This window comes from Anomaloglossus baeobatrachus, chromosome 9 (genome assembly GCF_048569485.1).
Source record: "Anomaloglossus baeobatrachus isolate aAnoBae1 chromosome 9, aAnoBae1.hap1, whole genome shotgun sequence".
Classification (NCBI taxonomy): Eukaryota; Metazoa; Chordata; class Amphibia; order Anura; family Aromobatidae; genus Anomaloglossus; species Anomaloglossus baeobatrachus.
Window position 1 is genome coordinate 14,465,438 of NC_134361.1, and position 16,534 is coordinate 14,481,971.

At 53.4% G+C, this 16,534-nt stretch overlaps 1 protein-coding gene across 1 annotated transcript in view; it reads left to right on the forward strand.

The window, feature by feature from the left end:
* The window catches only part of CHM (CHM Rab escort protein), a 99,670-nt gene that overhangs the window by 53,705 nt on the left and 29,431 nt on the right, over positions 1–16,534 (forward strand). Inside the window, exon 9 of the mRNA XM_075323070.1 lies at positions 281–358. Within this exon, the coding sequence (XP_075179185.1) occupies positions 281–358 (78 nt within the window). The remainder of the gene's footprint in view (positions 1–280; positions 359–16,534) is intronic.

Genomic DNA, 16,534 nt, shown 5'->3' on the forward strand with positions numbered 1-16,534 from the left:
GCGGAGCTTTAGGTCCCATGTTTTTGTCTTTCCCTTGTTTGCTGATTTCGTATCTTGTGTGTAGTGGATACAATGTATCATTCACCTGCGGAGCTTTCTTTACCCTGATTTCTGATTCTGTATCTTGTGTTTGGATACAATGTATCATTCACCTGCGGAGCTTTTACTCTAGGTCCCAGATTTGTCTTTCCCCTGTTTTCTGATATATATCTTGTTTGGATACAATGTATCATTCACCTGCGGAGCTTTAGGTCCCATGTTTTTGTCTTTCTCTTTGCAGGATGAGCGCGGTGTTCGGGGGCATCTACTGTCTGCACCACTCCTTGCGGGGTCTGCTGGTGGACGCACAGTCCTCAGAGTAAGTCTCTTTCCCTTTTAACCTTCATTTATTTACAGGCATAAAAAACAGAAGAAAAATGCTGCAGTCGATTAAGGAGGAAAAAAAAAAAACTTCAAAGAGCCCGGCGGTATTAATGACATATCAACCTTGATTAAAAGTAATCTGTGTATTGGTCGTCCACAATGGAGGCAGCGGGGCCACAGTATAGAAAATAAATTAATTTTCCCCGGTGATATTACTCCAGCTCCTGATCATCCAGGCTTGGAAGACAAATCATTGGAGCTGCCGGGGGCTGGCGATGACTGATGTTAGTTTTTCTTCTGGCCTTACCAGTCTAATTGATTTTCATCAGATGACACAAAGCTCCTGTTATTGCGGGGAATTTTTTTTTTTTTTTCTTTTTTAGATGGAGCTCACCTAAAGACTCATCAGATTAATCTTTGCTGATAATGCATGTCACTCCAAGAGAAAAGACTTTAATGAGTTCTAGGTAGATTGTTGTCATAAACCAGCCTGCCCTTTCTATCCCTGAAGGTTGAGTTAACCCCTCCACCCCTGGTGTGGACCTGGCCCCCAACTGAGCCTCATTTTACAGCCTTATCCTACATGTATAATGACTGACGGGTGACATTTGTTCCCCCGGCTTTGATGCTTATCATGAATTTCATCATATTTTACGTATTCTCCGGTCACTTCCAGAGCTGCATTCAGTAACTCAGCTTCATACCATCATGTCATTGTTTCACATTCATGTGCGATAACATCACTTTTAGTGCCTGGTCCCCTCCAGAGCTGCATTTCATAGTGTCTGGTAGCGTCGCTTTACTTACTGTGCTGGCGTATTGCATACAGTCAAAGGCATTATTGTAGATGTAGTGTATACTCCAGAGCTGCATTCTGTGCTGGCACTTTGCATACAGACAGTCAATGGCATTATTGTAGATGTAGTGTATACTCCAGAGCTGCATTCTGTGCTGGCACTTTGCATACAGACAGTCAAAGGTATTATTGTAGATGTAGTGTATACTCCAGAGCTGCATTCTGTGCTTGCACTTTGCATACAGACAGTCAAAGGCATTATTGTAGATGTAGTGTATACTCCAGAGCTGCATTCTGTGCTGGCACTTTGCATACAGACAGTCAAGGGCATTATTGTAGCTTTAGTGTATACTCCAGAGCTGCATTCTGTGCTGGCACTTTGCATACAGACAGTCAATGGCATTATTGTAGCTTTAGTGTACACTCCAGAGCTGCATTCTTGATAGTGCATCTTCATACTTTCATGTAATTGTTTTGTATTCATCTTTGACGGCTGCAGTTTTATTCTTCGGTTACTCCCAGAGCTGCACTCCCAATGCTGAGGCTTTTGTTGGGGTCTGGTGACCGCTCAGTAAGGTGAACCTGCACATATTAGACTAATTTGTTTAGGAACTGATCTGATTCTCTTGCTTTGTAACTTGAAATCCACTACTTTTGAGTAAGATCCGCTACATTAGCATTCTGCCAGCATTGTTGGTGCTGGAACTTCCCTGCATGCACTGCTTCTCACATTTTCCAATAATTGCCTCTCTGTTATTATTGGGTTTTGTTGCCAGTAGAGCAGTAGGAGAGGGAGGCAGTCCCGGCCCAACCTCCTGTACCGAAAAAGTCCTCCACCAACTTATTATAGAGAGACTAGGTCCCACCCACAACTCCTGTAGAAACCAAAAACATTCTGACACACCCCCCCCACTCACTTTTTGTGGAAGGGGGGCAAAGAACCTCCGCTCACTTTTTGTGGAAGGGGGGCAAAGACCCTCCGCTCACTTTTTGTGGAAGGGGGGCAAAGACCCTCCGCTCACTTTTTGTGGAAGGGGGGCAAAGACCCTCCGCTCACTTTTTGTGGAAGGGGGGCAAAGACCCTCCGCTCACTTTTTGTGGAAGGGGGGCAAAGACCCTCCGCTCACTTTTTGTGGAAGGGGGACAAAGACCCTCCGCTCACTTTTTGTGGAAGGGGGGCAAAGACCCTCCGCTCACTTTTTGTGGAAGGGGGGCAAAGACCCTCCGCTCACTTTTTGTGGAAGGGGGGCAAAGACCCTCCGCTCACTTTTTGTGGAAGGGGGGGCAAAGACCCTCCGCTCACTTTTTGTGGAAGGGGGGGCAAAGACCCTCCGCTCACTTTTTGTGGAAGGGGGGGTAAAGACCCTCCCCTCACTTTTTGTGGATGGGGGGGCAATGACCCTCCCTTCACTTTTTGTGGAAGGGGGGGGGCAATGACCCTCCCCTCACTTTTTGTGGAAGGGGGGGGCAATGACCCTCCCCTCACTTTTTGTGGAAGGGGGGGGCAATGACCCTCCCCTCACTTTTTGTGAAAAGGGGGGGGGCAATGACCCTCCCCCTCTTACTGGGCATGATTCCTGCCATGTTGGTGGGAGCTCTTGACTCTCCTGTGCTGGGGGATGGGGGAGCGGTGGCCGGCGGTGGTGGTGGCGTGCTGATTCCAGTCGTGTTGGTGGAAGGGGGGGGCAATGACCCTCCCCTCCCCTCACTTTTTGTGGAAGGGGGGGCAGTGACCCTCCCCTCACTTTTTGTGGAAGGGGGGGGCAATGACCCTCCCCTCACTTTTTGTGAAAAGGGGGGGGGGGCAATGACCCTCCCCCTCTTACTGGGCATGATTCCTGCCATGTTGGTGGGAGCTCTTGACTCTCCTGTGCTGGGGGATGGGGGAGCGGTGGCCGGCGGTGGTGGTGGCGTGCTGATTCCAGTCGTGTTGGTGGGAGCTCTTGACTCTCCTGTGCTGGGGGATGGTGGAGCGGTGGCCGGCGGTGGTGGTGGCGTGCTGATTCCTGCCATGTTGGTGGGAGCTCTTGACTCTCCTGTGCTGGGGGATGGTGGAGCGGTGGCCGGCGGTGGTGGTGGCGTGCTGATTCCAGTCATGTTGGTGGAAGGGGGGGGCAATGACCCTCCCCTCCCCTCACTTTTTGTGGAAGGGGGGGGCAATGACCCTCCCCTCACTTTTTGTGAAAAGGGGGGGGCAATGACCCTCCCCCTCTTACTGGGCATGATTCCTGCCATGTTGGTGGGAGCTCTTGACTCTCCTGTGCTGGGGGATGGGGGAGCGGTGGCCGGCGGTGGTGGTGGCGTGCTGATTCCAGTCGTGTTGGTGGAAGGGGGGGGCAATGACCCTCCCCTCCCCTCACTTTTTGTGGAAGGGGGGGCAGTGACCCTCCCCTCACTTTTTGTGGAAGGGGGGGCAATGACCCTCCCCTCACTTTTTGTGAAAGGGGGGGGCAATGACCCTCCTCTCACTTTTTGTGTAAGGGGGGGGCAATGACCCTCCCCTCACTTTTTGTGAAAAGGGGGGGGGCAATGACCCTCCCCCTCTTACTGGGCATGATTCCTGCCATGTTGGTGGGAGCTCTTGACTCTCCTGTGCTGGGGGATGGGGGAGCGGTGGCCGGCGGTGGTGGTGGCGTGCTGATTCCAGTCGTGTTGGTGGGAGCTCTTGACTCTCCTGTGCTGGGGGATGGTGGAGCGGTGGCCGGCGGTGGTGGTGGCGTGCTGATTCCTGCCATGTTGGTGGGAGCTCTTGACTCTCCTGTGCTGGGGGATGGTGGAGCGGTGGCCGGCGGTGGTGGTGGCGTGCTGATTCCAGTCATGTTGGTGGGAGCTCTTGACTCTCCTGTGCTGGGGGATGGGGGAGCGGTGGCCGGCGGTGGTGGTGGCGTGCTGATTCCAGTCGTGTTGGTGGGAGCTCTTGACTCTCCTGTGCTGGGGGATGGGGGAGCGGTGGCCGGCGGTGGTGGTGGTGTGCTGATTCCAGTCATGTTGGTGAGAGTTTGTCACGGTCTCTTGCTGGAAACGGAAGCGGCGGCGGAGCGACGGCAGAGCGGCGACGGTGGCGGAGCGTTTCCTTTCATGCTCACAGAATAGAGCCATTTAAACCTTGTTTTCTTCGGCGCTCCATTGGGAGACCCAGACGATCGGGTGTATAGCACTGCCTCCGGAGGCCACACAAAGCATTACACTAAAAAGTGTAAGGCCCCTCCCCTTCTGGCTATACACCCCCCGTGGGATCACGGGCTGCTCAGTTTTCAAGCTTTGTGCGAAGGAGGTCAGACATCCACGCATAGCTCCACTGTTTAGTCAGCAGTAGCTGCTGACTATATCGGATGGAAGAAAAGAGGGCCCATACTAGGGCCCCCAGCATGCTCCCTTCTCACCCCATTCCTATTGGCGGTGTTTGTTAAGGTTGAGGTACCCATTGTGGGTACGGAGGCTGGAGCCCACATGCTGCTTTCCTTCCCCATCCCCCTGAGGGGCTCTGAGGAAGTGGGATCTTACCGGCCCCCAAGCCCTGAGGCCGGGCTCCATCCACAGACCCGTAGAACCTGCTGGATACGGAGCTGGGTACCGTTCAGGGACAAGGCCCTGCAACATTCAGGTACTCTGTGTCCCCGTATGGACAGGCCGCGCACACTCCAGACTTGCTGGGTGTGCTAGTGCGCCGGGGACAGTAGCGCTGCGCGCTGGGGTTACAGTCACTGCAGTTTCTCTGAGGGACTTTATGTGTTGGGGACTGCCGCGCCGGCCGCCCCTGGAGCGGCGGCGCGGCTGAGACTTGTGGTGCGCCGGGGACTTAGCGCCGACCGTGCTTTTACGACGGCGGCGCTTATAAATCTAGTCCCCGGCTTTTGCGGCCTAGCTCCGCTTCGTTCCCGCCCCCACCCTGTCAATCAGGGCAAGGGAGAGACGCTGTACGATAGTCAGCGCCGAGGGCTGGAGTCTTATTTACATACTCCAGTCCTCTCACTGAGCACAGTGGGGCGCAGGTTTCCCGCACTTTGTCTGCACACGCCCAGGGCCCGCCCCTCTCCACAGGACGCCGGCAGCCATTCCTGCACGCAGTCTGAGCTGGAGAACGGACACAGGCTCTGGGAGACCCAGACAAGGGACTCTGGCGACCACACACCCGCGTTTATGCGGGCGGTAAGCTGCACATTAGTGCTGGCCCCCACTAGTGCCACAGTGTTATATTGGTGTACTTTTTTCTCTATACCATATATATATATATATATATTGCACTGTAAGGTCGCTTCTTGGCTGTATACCCTATATTGCTCTGAGGAGACGACAACATGTCATCCGCAAAACGCAAGGGTGCCAAGACACAGGCTGTATACGCTACTTGTGCCGCTTGTGGGGCTGATCTACCGGCAGGTTCCAATGACCCCCATTGTGTGCAATGTTCGGTCCCTGTGCCACTTCGTCAGCCAGAGTCTATGGTAGTAGTGGCCCAGGCAGAGTCACCGGTGAACCCTGTCCCGGTGACGGGGACAGAGTTTGCAGTTTTTGCTGACAAGATGTCTGTCACTATGACAAAAATCCTAGAGACCTTGCAGGCCAGGCCAGTTACTCAGACCATGGACACTGCTGCGTCAATGTTCCCCGGTCCCCCTCAGTTGGAGTTAATCCGTGCTTCAAGGGGGTCCCAGGCATCTCAGGCTGAAGGCTCTGACTCAGATGACAGTCCCAGGCAGCCTAAGCGAACTCGCTGGGAGAGACCCTCCACGTCATCACGCGGATCAGGGTCTCAGCGAGAAGAGTCTCTACATGATGAGACAGAGGAGGGTGATCAGGAGTCTAATCCTGAGACCGCTCTCAATCTGGATACTCCTGATGGTGACGCCATGGTAAATGACCTTATAGCGGCCATCAATAGACTGTTGGATATTTCTCCCCCAGCCCCTTCTGCAGAGGAGGCAGCTGCACAGCAGGAGAAGTTCCATTTCAGGTATCCTAAGCGTAAATTGAGTACTTTTCTGGACCACTCTGACTTCAGAGAATCAGTCCAGAAACACCATGCTTATCCAGACAAGCGTTTCTCCAAACGTCTTAAGGATACACGTTATCCCTTTCCCCCTGACGTGGTCAAACGCTGGACCCAGTGTCCAAAGGTGGATCCCCCAATCTCCAGCTTGCGGCTAGATCCATAGTTGCAGTGGAGGATGGGGCTTCACTTAAAGATGCCAATGACAGACAGATGGACCTTTGGTTGAAATCTGTCTATGAAGCTATTGGCGCGTCGTTTGCTCCAGCATTCGCGGCCGTGTGGGCGCTCCAAGCTATTTCAGCTGGTCTGGCGCAGGTGGACTCTATCATACGTCCAGCAGTGCCGCAAGTGGAGTCCTTAACTTCGCAAATGTCTGCGTTTGCGACCTATGCTATCAATGCTGTCCTGGACTCTACGAGCCGTACCTCAATGGCGTCTGCCAACTCGGTGGTTTTGCGCAGAGCCTTGTGGTTAAAAGAATGGAAAGCGGATTCTGCTTCCAAAAAATGTTTAACCAGCTTGCCACTATCTGTAGACAGACTGTTTGGTGAGCAATTGGCTGAAATCATTAAACAGTCCAAGGGTAAAGACTCCTCCTTACCCCAGCCCAGATCAAGCAAACCTCAACAAAGGAGGTGGCAGTCGAGGTTTCGGTCCTTTCGAGGCTCCGGCAAGGCCCAATTCTCCTCGTCCAAAGGGACTCAGAAGGAGCAAAGGGGCTCAGATTCCTGGCGGGCTCACTCACGCCCCAAGAAAGCAACCGGAGGAACCGCTTCCAAGGCGGCTGCCTCATGACTTTCGGCCTCCTCCCTCCGCATCCTCGGTCGGTGGCAGGCTCTCCCGCTTTTGCGACATTTGGCTGCCACAGGTCAAGGACCGGTGGGTAACAGACATTTTGTCTCACGGGTACAGGATAGAGTTCAGTTCTCGTCCTCCGCCTCGGTTCTTCAGAACTTCCCCACATCCCGACCGAGCAGATGCTCTTCTGCAGGCGGTGGGCTCACTAAGAGCAGAAGGAGTGGTGATCCCTGTTCCTTTTCAGGAACAAGGGCAAGGTTTTTACTCCAATCTCTTCGTGGTTCCAAAAAAGGACGGCTCGTTCCGTCCTGTTCTGGACCTAAAGCTGCTCAACAAGCATGTGAACGCCAGGCGGTTCCGGATGGAATCCCTCCGCTCCGTCATTGCCTCAATGTCTCAAGGAGATTTCCTTGCATCAATAGACATCAAAGATGCTTATCTCCACGTGCCGATTGCTACAGAGCACCAACGTTTTCTACGTTTTGTGATAAGAGACGAACATCTCCAGTTCGTAGCTCTGCCTTTTGGTCTGGCGACAGCCCCACGGGTTTTCACCAAGGTCATGGCGGCAGTGGTAGCAGTCTTGCACTCCCAGGGACACTCGGTGATCCCTTACTTGGACGATCTACTTGTCAAAGCACCCTCTCAAGAGGCATGCCAACACAGCCTGAACGTTGCGCTGGAGACTCTCCAGACTTTCGGGTGGATCATCAACTTTTCAAAGTCAAATCTGTCACCGACTCAATCACTAACGTATCTTGGCATGGAGTTTCATACTCTCTCAGCGATAGTGAAGCTTCCGCTGGACAAGCAGCGGTCACTACAGACAGGGGTACAGTCTCTCCTTCATGGTCAGTCGCACTCCTTAAGGCGCCTCATGCACTTCCTAGGGAAGATGGTGGCAGCAATGGAGGCAGTCCCGTTTGCACAGTTTCATCTGCGCCCACTTCAATGGGACATTCTCCGCCAATGGGACGGGAAGTCAACTTCCCTGGACAGGAAAGTCTCCCTTTCCCAGACGGCCAAGGACTCTCTGCAATGGTGGCTTCTTCCCACCTCATTATCACAGGGAAGATCCTTCCTACCACCATCCTGGGCGGTGGTCACGACAGACGCGAGTCTGTCAGGGTGGGGAGCAGTTTTTCTCCACCACAGGGCTCAAGGGACGTGGACTCAGCAGGAGTCCACCCTTCAGATCAATGTTCTGGAAATCAGGGCAGTGTATCTTGCCCTACTAGCCTTCCAGCAGTGGCTGGAAGGAAAGCAGATCCGAATTCAGTCGGACAACTCCACAGCGGTGGCATACATCAACCACCAAGGAGGGACACGCAGTCGGCAAGCCTTCCAGGAAGTCCGGCGGATTCTGTTGTGGGTGGAGGACAGAGCATCCACCATATCAGCGGTTCACATCCCGGGCGTAGAAAACTGGGAAGCAGACTTCCTCAGTCGCCAGGGTATGGACGCAGGGGAATGGTCCCTTCACCCGGATGTGTTTCAGGAAATCTGTCGCCGCTGGGGGGGTGCCGGACGTCGACCTAATGGCGTCGCGGCACAACAACAAGGTCCCGACGTTCATGGCGCGGTCTCGCGATCAAAGAGCTCTGGCGGCAGACGCCTTAGTGCAAGATTGGTCGCAGTTCCGGCTCCCTTATGTGTTCCCACCTCTGGCACTCTTGCCCAGAGTGCTACGCAAGATCAGATCCGATTGCAGCCGCGTCATACTCGTCGCCCCAGACTGGCCGAGGAGGTCGTGGTACCCGGATCTGTGGCATCTCACGGTCGGCCAACCGTGGACACTACCAGACCGACCAGACTTAGGGGTGCTTCACACACAGCGAGCTCGCTGCCGAGATCGCTGCTGAGTCACGCTTTTTGTGACGCAGCAGTGACCTCATTAGCGATCTCGCTGTGTGTGACAATGAGCAGCGATCTGGCCCCTGCTGCGAGATCGCTGCTCGTTACACACAGCCCTGGTTCGTTTTCTTCAAAGCCGCTCTCCTGCTGTGACACACAGATCGCTGTGTGTGACAGCGAGAGAGCGACAAATGAAGCGAGCAGGAGCCGGCATCTGACAGCTGAGGTAAGCTGTATCCAAGATAAACATCGGGTAACCAAGGTGGTTACCCGATATTTACCTTAGTTACGAGCCTCTGCAGCTCTCACGCTGCCTGTGCTGCCGGCTCCGGCTCTCTGCACATGTAGCTGCTGTACACATCGGGTTAATTAACCCGATGTGTACAGCAGCTAGGAGAGCAAGGAGCCAGCGCTAAGCAGTGTGCGCGGCTCCCTGCTCTCTGAACATGTAGCTGCATTACACATCGGGTTAATTAACTCGATGTGTACTGTAGCTATGGTAGGAGAGCAAGGAGCCAGCGCTCAGTGTGCGCGGCTCCCTGCTCCCACTGGTAACTAATGTAAACATCGGGTAACCATACCCGATGTTTACCTTAGTTACCAGTCTCTGCAGCTTCCAGACGGCAGCTCCGTGCAAGCGCAGCGTCGCTTGCACGTCGCTGCTGGCTGGGGGCTGTTCACTGGTCGCTGGTGAGATCTGCCTGTTTGACAGCTCACCAGCGACCATGTAGCGATGCAGCAGCGATCCTGACCAGGTCAGATCGCTGGTCGGATCGCTGCTGCATCGCTAAGTGTGAAGGTACCCTTACTGTCCCAAGGGCCGTTTTTCCATCGGAATTCTGCGGCCCTGAACCTGACTGTGTGGCCATTGAGTCCTGGATCCTAGCGTCTTCAGGATTATCCCAAGGAGTCGTTGCCACCATGAGACAGGCTAGGAAGTCCACTTCTGCTAAGATCTACCACAGAACGTGGAGGATTTTCTTATCCTGGTGCTCTGCACAAGGAGTATCCCCCTGGCCTTTTGCATTGCCTACTTTTCTTTCCTTCCTGCAATCTGGGTTGGAAAAGGGCTTGTCGCTCGGCTCCCTTAAAGGGCAAGTCTCGGCACTATCCGTGTTTTTTCAGAAGCGTCTAGCACGGCTTTCTCAGGTGCGCACGTTCCTGCAGGGGGTTTGTCATATCGTCCCTCCGTACAGGCGGCCGTTAGATCCATGGGATCTAAACAGGGTACTAGTTGCTCTCCAGAAGCCGCCCTTCGAGCCTCTGAGGGATGTTTCACTTTCTCGTCTCTCACAGAAAGTGGCCTTTCTAGTGGCGGTCACGTCTCTTCGGAGAGTGTCTGAGCTAGCAGCGCTGTCATCCAAGGCTCCCTTCCTGGTGTTCCACCAGGACAAGGTAGTGCTGCGCCCCATTCAGGAGTTTCTCCCTAAGGTGGTATCCTCTTTTCATCTTAATCAGGATATCTCCTTGCCTTCCTTTTGTCCTCATCCAGTTCTTCGGTATGAAAAGGATTTACATTTGTTAGATCTGGTGAGAGCACTCAGAATCTACATTTCCCGCACGGCGCCCCTGCGCCGCTCGGATGCACTCTTTGTCCTTGTCGCTGGTAAGCGCAAAGGGTCGCAGGCTTCCAAAGCCACCCTGGCTCGATGGATCAAAGAACCAATTCTTGAAGCCTACCGTTCTGCGGGGCTTCCGGTTCCATCAGGGCTGAAGGCCCACTCTACCAGAGCCGTGGGTGCGTCCTGGGCATTACGACACCAGGCTACGGCTCAACAGGTGTGCCAGGCAGCTACCTGGTCGAGTCTGCACACTTTCACCAAACATTATCAGGTGCATACCTATGCTTCGGCGGACGCCAGCCTAGGTAGAAGAGTCCTGCAGGCGGCAGTTGCCTCCCCGTAGGGGAGGGCTGTCTTTGCAGCTCTAACATGAGGTATTTCTTTACCCACCCAGGGACTGCTTTTGGACGTCCCAATCGTCTGGGTCTCCCAATGGAGCGCCGAAGAAGAAGGGAATTTTGTTACTTACCGTAAATTCCTTTTCTTCTAGCTCCTATTGGGAGACCCAGCACCCGCCCTGTTGTCCTTCGGGATTTTTGGTTTTTTCGGGTACACATGTTGTTCATGTTGAACGGTTTTCAGTTCTCCGATGTTACTTCGGAGTGAATTTGTTTAAACCAGTTATTGGCTTTCCTCCTTCTTGCTTTAGCACTAAAACTGAGCAGCCCGTGATCCCACGGGGGGTGTATAGCCAGAAGGGGAGGGGCCTTACACTTTTTAGTGTAATGCTTTGTGTGGCCTCCGGAGGCAGTGCTATACACCCGATCGTCTGGGTCTCCCAATAGGAGCTAGAAGAAAAGGAATTTACGGTAAGTAACAAAATTCCCTTCTTTGTGGCTCTTTTCATGTCCTTTTGAGCGAGCGTTCTGACCCTGAGTTACGGCCGTAGTGTTCGCCCGGCAGATAAAGACCGGGGGAAAGGTGCAAACATCGCGGCTCTGTTCTCTAAAGTGGGATCGTTTCTATATGGGGCGTAAATGGAAGTCGTCTTACGCTGGATAATAATGGAGGGGGCTGAGGGGGTGCCGTTACTTCTGCAACATTGTGACAAATGGATGAAATTCCAGACAATTTTATTACCTGTTTGTCGCCTCTCGCTGCACATTGTGGTGTACGGTGTGCTGTGGTTGCAGGTCTCCTATAGAAACATACATGAGCTGTGCTGCTGCGTCAGATCGTCACATACGATCACATACTGGGACCTTCTCAGGGCTCTAGAGCCACATGTGAAGGCTTCCTCCAGTCTTAATATATGAGGATAAATACCGCCATACTGATCATTACTGCACACCGCTGTACAAAGACAAATATTACTAATAACACCGCTCTATAAGGGTAAATACCGCCATACTGACCATACATTGTACCTTACACCACTGTACAAAGAACAATATTACTAATACTGCTTTATAAGCCTAAATACCGCCATTCTGATCGGTACCAAATAACACTGTAAAAATAACTGTATACTAATAATGCCGCTCTATAAGGTTAAATACCGTCATACTGATCACTACCATACACCACTGTACAAGACCAATATTACTAATAATGCCGCTCTATAAGGGTAAATACCGTCATACTCATCGCTACCATACACCACTGTACAAGACCAATATTACTAATAATGCCGCTCTATAAGGGTAAATACCGTCATACTCATCGCTACCATACACCACTGTACAAGACCAATATTACTAATAATGCCGCTCTATAAGGGTAAATACCGTCATACTGATCACTACCATACACCACTGTACAGTCATGGCCAAAAGTTTTGAGAATGACACCACAATGCTATTTTCACATGATGTGTTGTCCTCTAGTTTTTATTTGTGTTTGTCTGATGTTTACATCACATACAGAAATATAATTGCAATCATATTATGAGACCAGAAGGTTCTATTGACAGAATGAGTTAATGCAGCAAGTGAATATTTGCAGTGTTGCCCCTTCTTCTTCAGGACCTCTGCAATTCTCCCTGGCTGCTGTCAATCATCTTCTGGAGCAAATCCTGACTGATCGCGGTCCATTCTTGCATAAGCAATGCTTGCATTTTGCCAGAATTTGTTGGTTTTTGTTTCTCCACCCGTCTCTTGATGGTTGCCCACAAGTTCTCAATGGGATTAAGATCTGGGGAGTTTCCAGGCCATGGACCCACAATCTCTATGTTTTGTTCCATGAGCCATTTAGTGATCCCCTTTGCTTTATGGCAAGGTGCTCCATCATGCTGGAAAAGGCATTGTTGGGGCCAAACTGCTCTGGGACAGTTGGGAGAAGTTGCTCTTGGAGGACATTCATGGCTGTGTTTTTAGGCCAGACTGTGAGTGGTGCGATTCCCTTGGCTGAGAAGCAACCCCACACATGAATGGTTTCCGGATGCTTAACAGTTGGCATGAGACAAGACTGGTGGCAGCGCTCACCTCTTCTGCTCCTAATAAGCCGTTTTCCAGATGTCCCAAACAATCGAAAAGGGGATTCATCTGAGAAATGACTTTCCCCCAGTCCTCAGCAGTCCACTCCCTGTACCTTCTGCAGAATATCACTCGGTCCCTGATGTTTTTTCTGGAGAGAAGTGGCTTCTTTGCTGCCCTCCTTGAAACCAGGCCTTGCTCCAGCAGTCTCCGCCTCACAGTGCGTGCAGAAGTCCTCACACCAGCCTGCTGCCATTGCTGAGCTAGCTCGCCACTGCTGGTAGTCCCATCCCGCAGCTGAAACAGTTTTAAGATGCGGTCCTGGCGTTTGCTGGTCCTTCTTGGGCGCCCTGGAGCCTTTTTGGCAACAATGGAAGCTCTCTCCTTGAAGTTCTTGATGATGCGATAGATTGTTGACTGAGGTGCAATCTTTGTAGCTGCGATACTCTTCCCTGTTAGGCCATTTTTGTGCAGAGCAATGATGGCTGCACGTGTTTCTTTAGAGATAACCATGGTTAACTGAAGAGAAACAATGATACCAAGCACCAGCCTCCTTTTGAAGAGTCCAGTGGTGTCATTCTTACTTAATCATGACTGATTGATCGCCAGCCCCGTCCTCATCAACACCCACTCCTGTGTTACTGGAACAATCACTAAAACAATGTTAGCTGCTCCTTTTACGGCAGGAATGCAATGATGTTGAAATGTGTTTTGGGGGTTAAAGTTCATTTTCTTAGCCAATATTGACTTTACAAGTAATTGCTGTTAAGCTGATCACTCTTTATGACATTCTGGAGTATATGCAAATTGCCATTAGAAAAACTGAAGCAGTAGACTTTGTAAAAATTTAATATTTGTAGCATTCTCAAAACTTTTGGCCATGACTGTACAAGACCAATATTACTAACTAGAAGGTGGCCCGATTCTACGCATCGGGTATTCTAGAATTTACGTATTGTGTAGTTCATGTATGATTTTTGTTATATATATAGATGTTGTTGTGTGTAGTTACCAAGTGTTTGTGTAGGGCGCTGTACATGTTCTGAGTGTCGCGGGGGGTGAGAGCGGTGTTGTATGTGTGTTGCGTGTGTTGCGTTGTTTGTGGAGCGCTGTGTGTCTGTAGCGTTGTGTGTGTGTGTGTGTTGTGCGGTTTGTGTGGGTGTGGTGTGTTTTGGGGGGAGGTATGTTTTGAGCAATGTGTGTGTTGTGCAGTATGTGCGTATATTTGTGTGTGCAGCGTTGTCTGTGTGTGTGGGTGTCTGTGTAGGGCGTTGTTTGTGATTCCTAGTGTGTGTGTGTTGTGCAGTGCGCGTGTGTGTGTGTGTTGGGGGGAGGTGTGCACCTCCCATCGTGCTCCATCCCCCATGCTGCGCACCCCCCATCGTGCTGCATCCCCCATGCTGCGCACTCCCAAACGTGCTCCATCCGCCATGCTGCGCACTCCCAAACGTGGTCCATCCGCCATGCTGCGCACTCCCAAACGTGCTCCATCCGCCATACTGCGCACTCCCCATCGTGCTGCATCCCCCATGCTGCGCACTCCCAAACGTGCTCCATCCGCCATGCTGCGCACTCCCCATCGTGCTCTATCCGCCATGCTGCACACTCCCAAACGTGCTCCATCCGCCATGCTGCGCACTCCCAAACGTGCTCCATCCGCCATGCTGCGCACCCCCTATCATGCTCCATCCGCCATGCTGCGCACTCCCAAACGTGCTCCACCCGCCATGCTGCGCACTCCCAAACGTGCTCCATCCGCCATGCTGCGCACTCCCAAACGTGCTCCATCCGCCATGCTGCGCACTCCCAAACGTGGTCCATCCGCCATGCTGCGCACTCCCAAACGTGCTCCATCCGCCATGCTGCGCACTCCCAAACGTGCTCCATCCGCCATACTGCGCACTCCCCATCGTGCACCATCCGGCATGCTGCGCACTCCCAAACGTGCTCCATCCGCCATGCTGCGCACTCCCAAACGTGCTCCATCCGCCATGCTGCGCACTTCCAAACGTGCTCCATCCGCCATGCTGCGCACTCTCAAACGTGCTCCATCCGCCATGCTGCGCGCTCCCAAACGTGGTCCATCCGCCATGCTGCGCACTCCCAAACGTGCTCCATCCGCCATGCTGCGCACTCCGAAACGTGCTCCATCCGCCATACTGCGCACTACCAAACGTGCTCCATCCGCCATACTGTGCACTCCCCATCGTGCTCTATCCGCCATGCTGCACACTCCCAAACGTGCTCCATCCGCCATGCTGCGCACTCCCAAACGTGCTCCATCCGCCATGCTGCGCACTCCCAAACGTGCTCCATCCGCCATGCTGCGCACCCCCTATCATGCTCCATCCGCCATGCTGCGCACTCCCAAACGTGCTCCACCCGCCATGCTGCGCACTCCCAAACGTGCTCCATCCGCCATGCTGCGCACTCCCAAACGTGCTCCATCCGCCATGCTGCGCACTCCCAAACGTGGTCCATCCGCCATGCTGCGCACTCCCAAACGTGCTCCATCCGCCATGCTGCGCACTCCCAAACGTGCTCCATCCGCCATACTGCGCACTCCCCATCGTGCACCATCCGGCATGCTGCGCACTCCCAAACGTGCTCCATCCGCCATGCTGCGCACTTCCAAACGTGCTCCATCCGCCATGCTGCGCACTCCCAAACGTGCTCCATCCGCCATGCTGCGCGCTCCCAAACGTGGTCCATCCGCCATGCTGCGCACTCCCAAACGTGCTCCATCCGCCATGCTGCGCACTCCGAAACGTGCTCCAACCGCCATACTGCGCACTCCCAAACGTGCTCCATCCGCCATACTGCGCACTCCCCATCGTGCACCATCCGGCATGCTGCGCACTCCCAAACATGCTCCATCCGTCATGCTGCGCACTCCCAAACGTGCTCCATCCGTCATGCTGCGCACTCCCAAACGTGCTCCATCCGCCATGCTGCGCACTCCCAAACGTGCTCCATCCGCCATGCTGCGCACCCCCCATCATGCTCCATCCGCTTAGGAGTGCGCAGCATGCCGGATGGTGCACGATGGGGAGTGCGCAGTATGGCGGATGGAGCACGTTTGGGAGTGCGCAGCATGGCGGATGGAGCACGTTTGGGAGTGCGCAGCATGGCGGATGGACCACGTTTGGGAGTGCGCAGCATGGCGGATGGACCACGTTTGGGAGTGCGCAGCATGGCGGATGGACCACGTTTGGGAGTGCGCAGCATGGGGGATGCAGCACGATGGGGAGTGCGCAGTATGGCGGATGGAGCACGTTTGCTCAGCCTCTCTCCTTCCAGCCTCCCTCAGCATCAGCCCCCCCTTCCCAGCCTTCCCCAAGATCAGCCTCTCTGCTCCCAGCCTCCTCCAGCACGCCGTGCTCCTCTGCCGACACTCACCCACACCCGATCGCATCCACTCACCCACACAACCGATCGCATCCACTCACCCACACAACCGATCGCATCCACTCACACACACAACCGATCGCATCCACTCACACACACAACCGATCGCATCCACTCACACACACACCCGATCGCATACACTCACACACACACCCGATCGCATACACTCACACACACACCCGATCGCATCCACTCACACACACACCCGATCGCATACACTCACACACACACCCGATCGCATACACTCACACACACACCCGATCGCATACACTCACACACACACCCGATCGCATACACTCACACACACACCCGATCGCATACACTCACACACACCCGATCGCATACA